The sequence below is a fragment of the Glycine soja genome, chromosome 9 (genome assembly GCF_004193775.1).
Source record: "Glycine soja cultivar W05 chromosome 9, ASM419377v2, whole genome shotgun sequence".
Lineage (NCBI taxonomy): Eukaryota > Viridiplantae > Streptophyta > Magnoliopsida > Fabales > Fabaceae > Glycine > Glycine soja.
Window position 1 is genome coordinate 37,732,687 of NC_041010.1, and position 11,485 is coordinate 37,744,171.

At 29.8% G+C, this 11,485-nt stretch overlaps 1 protein-coding gene across 2 annotated transcripts; it reads right to left on the bottom strand.

Moving 5' to 3' along the window:
* Positions 1-201: 201 nt before the first annotated feature.
* LOC114367012 (homeobox-leucine zipper protein HDG11-like) lies at positions 202-4,879 on the bottom strand. Of its 2 annotated transcripts, XM_028324076.1 has the most exons (11): positions 4,781-4,875; positions 4,120-4,311; positions 3,822-3,939; positions 3,482-3,670; positions 2,908-3,378; positions 2,695-2,796; positions 2,397-2,606; positions 2,127-2,307; positions 1,770-2,044; positions 1,598-1,687; positions 836-1,246 (listed from the first exon to the last, which is right to left on the bottom strand). In XM_028324076.1, the coding sequence occupies exons 2-11, from the start codon at positions 4,239-4,241 to the stop codon at positions 836-838; spliced, it is 2,169 nt and encodes a 722-aa protein (XP_028179877.1). In that variant the 5' UTR covers positions 4,242-4,311; positions 4,781-4,875. The 2 variants fall into 2 exon arrangements, with proteins under 2 accessions (XP_028179876.1, XP_028179877.1); XM_028324075.1 differs by having other exon boundaries at positions 202-1,246; positions 4,120-4,879.
* Between the last annotated feature and the right edge of the window lie 6,606 nt (positions 4,880-11,485).

The following is an 11,485-nucleotide window of genomic DNA, read 5'->3' on the forward strand; positions in this document are numbered from 1 at the left end:
TTATTCAAAGTTCCATTACTCTGTTGAAAATGCATGGAGCCCATTTAATGATGTCAAGCCACTAAAGGTATCCAAACTGTCAATATCTGCCTGCCCCCCTTTGCATAAATCCCTGACCAACTTCTTAATTCATGCACATTTCCCTCTCTCTCTCTCTCAACTTCAATTTTTTCTTACTCATAAAAAAAGAAACAGGAAAAATTGATAAAATATAGATTTATTACAACAAAAGGTGAACAACAATAAATTATGAATAATAATAATAATCAAGTCCCTTCACAGGAAGTCAATGCCCGAACCATACACATTTTTCATGGAGTGCTAGCTAATCTTGCAATGTAGAGAAGAAAAACATGCACCCCCTAAGTATATTATATATATATGGTGCGTTCTTGACTCCCTCTTCTAAGACAACAACTATTACTACTACTACAACGGCCACTACTACACCTTGTTCCAAAGCAAAAGTATGCAAAATAACAAACCATAATTTTTTTTTTGGGAAAGAAAAAAAAAAAGATGCACCTTACTTAACCTTACCCTTAAAATAAAAGAAAAAAAAACTGGTAGTTGGTGTGCAAGGTAATGAAAGTTGAAGCCTTTTGAAGCAAAATACAGCTCTACCATCAGCTGGAGCAGTAAATAAAGAGAGGCTTGTGGCCTTGATGAGGGGGCATTGAAGTCCCAACTAACCCAAAAACACTTCTCCCACACATTGATTATAGCACCAGCACAAATAGCCTCAGTTCTGAACCATTTTCTGATAAGCATTGATTTAAGGAAGAAGAGAGTGAGTAAAGGGAAGTATCACACAAGCATGCAGCAGGTTCTCTCATCAGGAACTAGGACAATTCAAAGCAGCCTTAATGTGTTGGACAGTGTTGCCAATGAGGCTATTAACAGTGGTCACCGACTCCATGTTGAGTTTGGCAGATGGCAAGCTACTCACTAGGATTTGGAATGCAACAGTGATGAGTGAGCCACCAGAACCAGGACCAGAACCACCCCCCATGACCCTGCTGCCTGTGCTTGTGCTGGTCGAGGCTCCTCCGCCGTCTTGGTCAGCTTGGCCGTCCGGGGAAATGGTGAAGCCTGAGGGGAGGAGGGGGATGTAGGAAGGGTCCTCACCACTCATTGCTATGTTGATGGCTGGCAGATCAACTGGACAGTACACCACTAGGGAACCTGAGGAGTCCACACAGCTCTCCTGGAGGATCAGCATGTTGTTTTGACTTGAGTTGAATGCCTATCAAGAAGTAGAGATTGTAATTTGAAATTGATTGCATTGGAAACAAAAAAAAAAGGGACAAGAGTAGGCTTAAATTAATCACAGATTGTCATTTAGTAAGTTTATTGACTTTTAAAATAATTACATTAAAAGTCATACCCAAAGTAATTTCTTATTAGTTGACCGTGTAAATACTCACAATGCATATCCAAAACAAATACCAGAAAATATATAATGCATTTTAATTTTCCACTAAGGACTAAATGCACATGTTTTTTTTGTAAATTAAAAAAAATGTCATGTTTTTAGGAATTGACAGCATATGCAAACCGGAATTTGATTAGAGCATTGAGAGAAAACATGACTTACTCGAAGCACAGATATGCAGTTACCAGGGTGTGGACCATTTGCTATATGAGCAACCTCTTGCACAGCATTGCCATTGGAAAGAACATCCCACTAAGCCAAACAGAAGACAGTGTTAAAAACGTTTCTAAGGTGACAACATCAGATAAGACAATTGAGTTAAACATGTCACAACCTGAGGCCTTTTCTTTTCATCCTTAAAGAAATTGAACACAGTTTGTGGAGGGATGGGGAGCCAAATGGTGGTGGCTGCACTTAGCACCACACCATTAGGTTGGCCAGGGTCTGAGCTCTTATGCACAGTGACTCTGACTCCAATCTCATTCATGCCACTCCCAGAGAGTGTGGTCCATCTATGACCAGCTGATGCACTAATGCTTGCACAAAAATTGGTGACCATTCTTTGTGCAAGTTTCATCATGCTCCTCTTGCCCTCAGGAGAGGGAATCACTGAAAATTTTGAACAATCAATAAGGTTCAGATCATTGCAAGAAAATTAAACATAATAGAAATTGTTAATGCAATTATATACCTCCTCCAAGATCACGGGTTGAATTGCCTGTCACCATTAGACAAGCAATCCTTTCACACATCCTCTGAAGTGTAGTTAGCCATCTTTGTGCTCCAAATGCAATGCCACTATAAATAAGGTTTCTATAGAGCCTATGAACTGGAGTTTTGTCTTCAATCTCTACATGTTCAATCCAAGTAACCTACATGATAACATAGAAGAGTAACCAAAATTGTATGTTAAGGGTATCAAAGTAGCTAGCCAACAGCAGCAGATAGTGTTTAAGGTTACCTTGGAATATCCATTAGGCATATCTTGGATAAAGACACCAGAAGGAAGACGATGGGATCGATATTGAGGAGCAAATTGATTATCTTGAGGGAAATCATATGAAACATCTACTATTGCCCATAAGCCTTGTTCAATTTGCTGACAGTAACGCAGAAAGTAGAACTCTCTAGTAGAAACAAGTGGAGAAAGTACTTGCAACTCTTCATACATCTGAATCATAAAAAAATAGAAAATAAAAATGGAAGCAAAACGGGAATGAAAATTCAAAGAAAATAAATTGGACAAAATTCCAGCATACCAATTGCAAAGAACCACTATGGCTACCCATCATTCCAGAAGATATAACCTCAATTGTTCTAGCCATTGTGACAATGGTGGGAAATAGCTCCATCCACTTGTTCTGCAAAATCATTTAAACAATTAATTCAGAGAATTGAATGATTGAAGGTTCTAACTGTCTCAAATCTAGAACTAAAAAAATAGGAAGAAAAGATTATTAAGAAATTCTTACCGGGTCCATAAACATGTCAACCAAAGTTAAGCCGTTCATAATTACAACTCCTGAATCTCTAGAAGCTTCAACATGAACATTGGGGTTCTTCAAGTGACTATTAGCCTTGGGGAACATTCTCTCATAGGAATCAAGATCAAGGACATCCCTCCCATCAGCACCTTTCATCCACAAGGGCTCATTCGTTTGCAATAGCCTGATCATTTCCTCCATGGCATTTGAGGCAATGTCTGACATGAGGGACTTATCCATGTCCGAGAGACATGCTGGTTGGAAAGGAGGCACATTCAGCATGGGTGATGAAGAACTCCCAGGGAGAAGATCAAGATCAAGTGAAGGGCCACCCAACCCTTGGCTTGCAAAAGTCCCCATTGACAGGTCCAGAGAAGATATGTGAATAGGCTGAACAGGTGGGAGTTGAGAAATTGGCCTTCCAATGTACTTAGCTGCAATGCTAGATACTCTATCAAGCTGCAAAGGAAAAATGAAATTATTCACATTCATGAAAAGATTACAAAAGGAATTAATGAATTATTCACATTCATGAATCCAAACAAAGGAATTAATGAATTACCTCCTCTTTGAGTTGGGCATTCTCCAATCTCAACTTCTGTTCATCAAAATAACAATCATCATTCATAGGAGGACCACCACAAGAGGGGCAGATAACATTTTTCAAGGCTTCCCTTATGGCTATGTTCTCACAACGTATCTTGTCATTCTCTGCCCGGAGTGCACAATTATCAGCTCTCTCATGCTGAGCCTGAATTGTTCCAATTAACCAAAAAGAACAAAGAAAGAAAAAAAATGATCAAGAGAAACAGACACACAGACTCATAATCATAATTGAAACACACAAAGACATAAACAAAAACACAACATTAAAACCCTTTTAAAAAAATAATAAACAGTACCTTCATCTGGGTCCTCCTGTTCTGGAACCAAAATTTGATCTGTCTAGGCGCCAAGCCTAACTCCCTACTCAACTGCAACCTCTGCTTCTCATCTGGGTGCGGACACTCCTTGAACATCCTGAAAAACAACAAACACAGAGAAAGAAAAAGAGAGAGAGGGACCACAAAATTAGAAGGGTGCAAGTATGAATTTTTTTTTTAACTGTTCATGAAGAGAAATGCAAAAGGCCATGACATAAAAGAGGGAAATGAAAACACCAAAGGCATGAGTGGGAAAAAGAAAGAGAAGTGTCCTTACGATTCAAGCCTCTGAATCTGGTTAGCTGTGTGACGGTGGTAACGCTTCTTCCTTCTCTGGGAATCAGAAGAACCATCATGGTGATGATGGTGATCACCAGGAGAACCACTTCCAAACTCCATTTTTTGTCTTTTCTCTCTCTCTCTCTTGATCACTCTCAACACCACCACTTTCTCTCCACTGAATCAGCAACTACTCCCATGACATCAGAACCATTGAGAAACAAAAAAGAAAAAAAAAAGACAGAAGAAATAAAGCTTAAGAAGAAGAAGAAGAAGGAGTTTGGAAGAAGGAGGATGTAAAAAAAGAGAGAGAACTTTTGTGATGTGATTTTTGATGGGTATGGCTATAAGGCTATATGGCTATGATGCTGTTTGTGTGTGTGTGTGGTTTTGAGAATGAAGCAAAAGCAAAATGGCCGCAAATATACAATAAACACATCATATCATAACATCAACAATCAAAACAACATATAATTTTTTTTATTAATTATATATTATTCTGAAACGGCTGTGACCATCAAAGATAGCGGCATGATTTGGGAGAGTGAGTTATGGCAAATCTCAAGGGATGCTCAATACAGAATCGAAGATGATCTAATAATAATCAACAAGAGAAAAAAAAGATAGAAGAAAAAGAAAAAGAAAAACCATTCACTCACCAACACCACCCTCTTCTTCTCTCTCTCTCTCTCTCTCAATAAACTCTTGTTTGTGTGCACCCTCCCTATATGTGCTGTGCTGTGCTGTGCTATGAATTATGAATGAATGAACCCTTTTAAATATAGTATAGTATAAATAATAAATACAATAATAAAAATAATAATATATGTAAGTGTATATTGATTATATTGTGTCACAAAGTGAAAAGAAAGCGTAACTGATGGAGGGGGGCTTTAAAAGCGTCGTTGGCTTTGTGAGAGAAAACGCGGAGAAAGAAAAGAAGGGACTTAAAGAGGTGCCATCTAATATCTCTCTCTACACTCACTGCACTAAACACACTACACTATATTACTATAACAACAACTACACTCACTTTCTCTCTCTTCATTTCTTTCGTTGTTCTTTCTCTCTCTTAGTTAGAGTGGTACAGCCACGCAGCACCAGGGTGTGCCCCAGTTGAGCCTTAAATGAATTACCGGTTTTGGGATCACCGGTGCACCGCCGTTTCGCGGCGGCACGTGGCGGAGCTTTTGTTTTTATTTCTCTTTCTTCATTTAAGGTTATGCCCTTGAGTTTTCTCTCTCTTGGTTTTAAGTTTTTCCATTCTGAGGTCACGCACACGCTGCGGGGGTTCCAAAAGTCAAACGTTGGTATCCCATTGGAGGAGTTAAGGTTGTAAGGTTAAGGATTAGAATCATGCGAGGTTGGAAATGGAACCTCTCAAATTTACTTACCCATGAATGAACAACACCAATTATTATGCATTGCATGCAGCTTGTGTTGAAACTGAAAATGAAAAAAAAAATTGTTAACTAAATGGAACCTCTCAAGTTCTTTTTTTTTTTTTTGCTTCGGACAACGATAATTATGACTCAATCGTATTTTATCTTTGATTTATGATAATAAATTTTGAGAAAATACTTAATTATGCCACATTTTAAGACCAAAATATTCTTATTCCACAAACAATTAGTTATATTATTTGAGTGAGTAAATACTGTATACAGATTATTGTGTAAATGTTGTTATTTAATTACAAACTACTTTAAAATTAAAATTAAAATTTTTCATTGATTAATCATTTAAATAAATTTATATTTACAGTAGATAAAATTAAAAATTAAAGTCATATACCATAATTATGACTAATTAATATTTTCTTATTCTAAAAATCAATTATATTATACGAGTAAATAAACAGTGTGTATGCTAGTAGAGGAAATGTTGTAAATCAATTATATATAAACTACTTTAAAAGTAGTGACATTCAAAATATTTAAGTATACATTTATATTCACCATATACGTATAAAAGTTAAGCTTACATTTTTCTTTATTAACTATGTTATTGTATAAAGTATATATCTATTAAACAACTTTGCTATCTTCAAAAAAAAAAATTGCCTCTGATGTACAGATTTCATATGATAAATAAAACCAGCTTTCTCCTAAAAAAAAACCTTCTAAAAATTTGACTAATAAAGGCTGTTTTTTTAATTATATTTTTTCATTAGTAAAACTTAAAATCGAGATCTTGTTTAAATGATTCAAGTATAGTTGTACTTGGACTAACATAATATTTGTATTAAACTCATACTATAATTATAACTAATTAATACATTCTTTAAAAAATTAATTGTAATTCAAAATTAACGAATACTTTTTTTATAGTCTAAACTGAGAAATAATTCAAGTAGAAAAATATTTCAAAAATTAATAAATAAATGATCCAAAATAGTTATAAGAATTAATGATTTAATAATACTACCTTGAAATTATTTTTCAATATGATAAGATTGTTAATTTTTGTAATAATTATTTTAAGAATTTAATTAAATACCAATAATGTAAAAACTATATTATTATCCAATAGTAAATTATTATACACTTAAAAGATCATTTATTTTTATAATAATTATTAAAAAAAATTATATTTATAATAATTTATAATTAACTGGATTGTGCATGTATGTATAAGAGTTAATCATAGTATAAATCATAAAAGATGAATGCATCAATTGATTCTGTAGGGAGAAAATTAACATCTATAGAATTAACACAGTAGGATCTCAGCACGGGTTCTATCAATATATTTTTTTTAAGACTCCATTTTATTAGAAAAAAATAACTGCAATTAATTCAAAGTTCAAACAGAAAATAAATAAATTTTTGAACAAAAAATATTTTTATAAAATTAAATTTAAATAATACCTAAATGATTCAATCCTAATTTTATCAGATTAATCATTTATGTTAAATCATTTATTTATAGTACCAATACTAACTTTGGTTAGCTTAGTACTATAATGTATTCCTATATAGTAGAAGAACATTTATTCTCACCTTATTAGCCTTAAGAGAAACACGGATTGCTTCAAAATACAAGACTCTTGACTTTATGCTTTTTAACACGAGAGTAGATACATCATAAATTAAAGTAAAGAGATCCCAAACACTTACTGAGATATTATAAATGAGTACAAACAAAAATTAGAGTGATTAAGTGGGATTAAGCTCTCTTGAGAAGATACTCTCTAGCTTCTTAGACATTGATTTTACACTTTCTTTCATTGATGAAACGTAGCATAATGTTAAAGTTTATATAGCTTATCTCCATTTTGTCAAATATCCATACAAAAGTGTTGAAAAGTCACTTATTGTTACAAATTATACAATCATTTGAAAACTTTACTGTAAATTGATTTTAAGACGAAAGGTAACTTTTTTTATAATGAATAATAAATGCTGGAGTATTTCCCATCCTTTATAATATAAGAAACAAATAATTAGTTTATCATAGCCAATGAAATTAGTTAATTAATTAATTAGTTTTAATTAATAATATCATAAATTTAAATTTAATTTAAGAAGGACTAATTAAGGTTATGTTCGACAATAAATTTTAGTTAACTTTTAATTTTTTTACTGACAAAAAACTTGTTTGAATTTTGGTAAACAAACTATTTTTATTAACATTTAGTTTTTTTAAAATATTACTGAAAATAACATTTTTTAAAATGTTAGATGCTAACTTCTGGTTTTTAGTTTTTTTTTTTATAATTTTATAATTTTTATCTTTAATATATTTATCTAATTTCCTGATTATCCTTTATTAATAAATCATAATTTAATTATTTTCTTATTATTTTATATTTTTAACTTCAACAATTAATTTTTACTAAATATTTATAATTTAATAAGTAAATTTTTCAATTTTCAACTTTTAACTTTTTACCATAACTTTTTAATTTCCTGCTAGTTTTGTTAAATATAACTAAATGATTTAACTTTTACTAGTTATATGTAACGATATCACTCATAATTCAAGAGATCATTTTTCCTATGTTTTATATTATTAATATGTCATTAAATGTATTTATTACTTGCATGGAGAATGAATGATGGTTTCATTTACAGACTTCACGAATAAATTAAAAAAAAATAAAAAACAAAATCAGTTACTAATACCTTGATTATTTTAAATAGGTATATTAGAAGTTTTAAATAAAGAAAAATTTGTAAAAATCATCAAAATCAAAATATGATGCTTTTAAATAGGTATATTGGAATTTGGAATACCGAATTACCAATATTTTCAAATTTGTTTATAATTGAATTTTTTATTCGTTTTTGTTGGTAATTGAATAATAATATGAATAGACTTTTGAAGAAAAAAAAAACAACTACTATACGTTATAGTACATGTTTTAATACCATTTATGCGTTTTTTTATAGGACCATTATTATACATTATGAACAGATAATTCATACGTTCAAATGACGTGTAAAGTATGAGAAATTGCTACGTGATCTAATTTATTATATCATTCTTAGTTAATAATCATGTAACACGTAATACGTAGATCATTTAATATTTTAAATTAATTAAGATTTCTTAAATTAAAAATAATATAATTAATTATTAGATAGTTATTAATATATATTTAATTTAATAAATATATCTTTGATTATTAATTAGAACCATTGATAAAGTAATAATTCTAAATCACCTAATAATTTATAGTAAACTATCGAGCAATCAAAGTTAAGTTTTGCTAGAAATAAGTTATATAAGTTACTATCTGTTGTGAGGAGCGTGACTATTTGTTTTGATTTTTTTACTGCATTTGTTTTGATTTATTCTTCTGATAATGATTATTTATTTTTGTAAGAATGAATTTTTACTCAAAAAAATGGTTCTAACAAAGAAAAGAAAAAGGTTGTAATATATATAATATAATGCTAATTAATGTACCTAGTATTCAGACTTGTACATTAGTTACTTACACCAATATTTTAAGATAAGAAAACTTATCTCATTTTTGTTTTAAGATTAATGTTTAACAAACACCACTCAACATAACACACCCATCCAATACCCATTTTAAAATATTTTATTTTATTTTCTTTCAATTTTTTTATTTTATTAAATATTAAAATAATATTTATTAGGTACCGTCACCGAGTGTTGGATGGGTTGTTTCTACTGTAGAGCGATCTTTGTATCAACACTCTTGTTTTAATTAATCCAGTCTCAACTTCAAACTTTCATGACAGAAAAAGTTAAGACTCCGTTTGTTTAGTTAAGAATTATGATACCAGAAATGATAAATATTTTTATTATACGTTTAATTTGATTTTTTTGGGATAATACAAAATTAAGTAGATGGAAATAGGATAAAATCTTTATTTTTTATTACTAAACAAATTATGAGATAAATTTACAAAATATTAAAAAAAACACATATATTCATATTTCAATTTATTTAATAACCAAAAAATAATAACTAATCAACGTAATTATGAGATAACTTTACAAAATATTAAAAAAAACACATATTCATATTTTAATTTGTTTAATAACCAAAAAATAATAACTAATCAACGTAATTATTTTTAAAAAAATCATTTTTTTTATTCTAATATATCTCTTTATTTATTTTGGTAGACAAATTAAATTTTATATAAATTATATTAGGATGATTAATATTAGGTATTTTAGTAAATGTTTGAAAATAGTAAAAACTGGAAATTATAATATGACCGGATTATTTGTATAGTTTATCTCTCAAATGTGGTACAAAAAGGTTGTATCAATCAATCACGAATTTCTTTAAAAAAGAGAAGAAAAACTGAGGTATTAAATTAATAATACAAAATTATTTTTGGATATAAGCATAAAATGAAAAACATTTTAAATTCACCCTTTTTTCCATTTCATGTTCATTAAGTATATATTTCGTCCAAGTTGTCTGGTCCTTATAATATAATGTATTAAACTATTAGTTGTGCTGTCATTTATTGAAAAAATGATAATAAAACGTGAGCATGTTAGATAGATAATTGGATAATTCCATATGTTCCTGCCTTTCCAAATATGAAATAAACAAAACCTTGCATATAAGGAAATAACAAAAGTGAAGCAATTAGCTCCTCAATTTATATTTCCCTTTTTGTTTTTATTATTTTCCCAAGCCACCTGGATTATCTTTGATGATGAATTAATTACACTCCAAATTAAATACAAAATAATGGTTAATGCAGCAGAGTTATATGCATTTTTTTACGAGTAGCAAAGGTGCATTTTAATTAGTTTTTTTTACCCGCTTTAAGTTTGTATATGTTACTGTAAAAAAAAAGTTTGCAAATATGTTTTGAATTTAGTGTTTATGCATACAGACTAATAATATAAAATAATTTTATAGTATTATTTTATTATAAATTATCATTTAAATTACTTTAAAATAATTATTTTAAAAATCAATAAACATATTATATACGATGAATTACGATTAGATGAGTGTTTCTATGTAATTTTTTTCTCATATATTTTACTGTAAAATTAAAAGGTATGTATGCTTTTGTTATTCTTTTTCTCAGTGTTCTCTTTTTGAAAGTAATTTTGTTTGAGATATGGTGAGACTTTAGATATACATACGTCTTTTAGTTATGTTTATTATCAGTTTTTTTTTTAAAGTATTTTTGTTTGAAATATTGTGAGACACAAAATAAGTAAATATAAATATCTCTTCTTTCTAGTGATGTTTAAAACTTTAGTTTATCACATGGTGAGAGACACTAGTGTCTTCTGCTCTTATTTTCTTTTTCTTTTTACTTATTTTTATTGGTTTAATTAAACTGATAAATTTGAATCATTTTAAATCTGTCTGTCATCTTATGTTTTTATTTACTCGATCTCCCCACCCTATATGAATGCCTAATATAAGAACCTGTAAAATAATATTTTGGTAATAAAAGAATGATCCGTATCATATATGAGCATTCAAGTTCCATTTTCCTGAAAATCGAGCAAAAAATGTAAACTAACCATGACCACATTATTACTGTATAAATCGAAGATAAAATTAAATCTACGAAGAATCTCATTATTAACCATTTATGAGAGATTTTGTACAAATATCGATTTTAATGTTTTCAAAATGCTTTCAAATATGATCATATATACGATCACATAGTATTGCCTTAATTAATAGTAGTACTACGTATCAAACTATGTTATTTTAATAATCATACATTTCAAATGAGGTAACTATATAGTCAATATTTACCTATATATTAAATAGGATTTATTTAATGAAATATTAAACGATTCTTTTAAACTTTATGAACATTTGTAGACTTAATATATATAAGAGGTACTCTTAACTATTGAATTAATGAAATTTAGTCATATAAAAAAATTAT

Coding starts and splice junctions, on each gene's coding strand:
- LOC114367012 (XM_028324075.1), bottom strand. CDS start 4,241: ATGGAGTTTGGAAGTGGTTCTCCTGGTGATCACCATCATCACCATGAT. Junction 3,671..3,821: donor ACAGGAGGACCCAGATGAAG/GTACTGTTTATT, acceptor GGAACAATTCAG/GCTCAGCATGAGAGAGCTGA. Junction 1,247..1,597: donor ACTGCATATCTGTGCTTCGA/GTAAGTCATGTT, acceptor ACTTCTTGATAG/GCATTCAACTCAAGTCAAAA.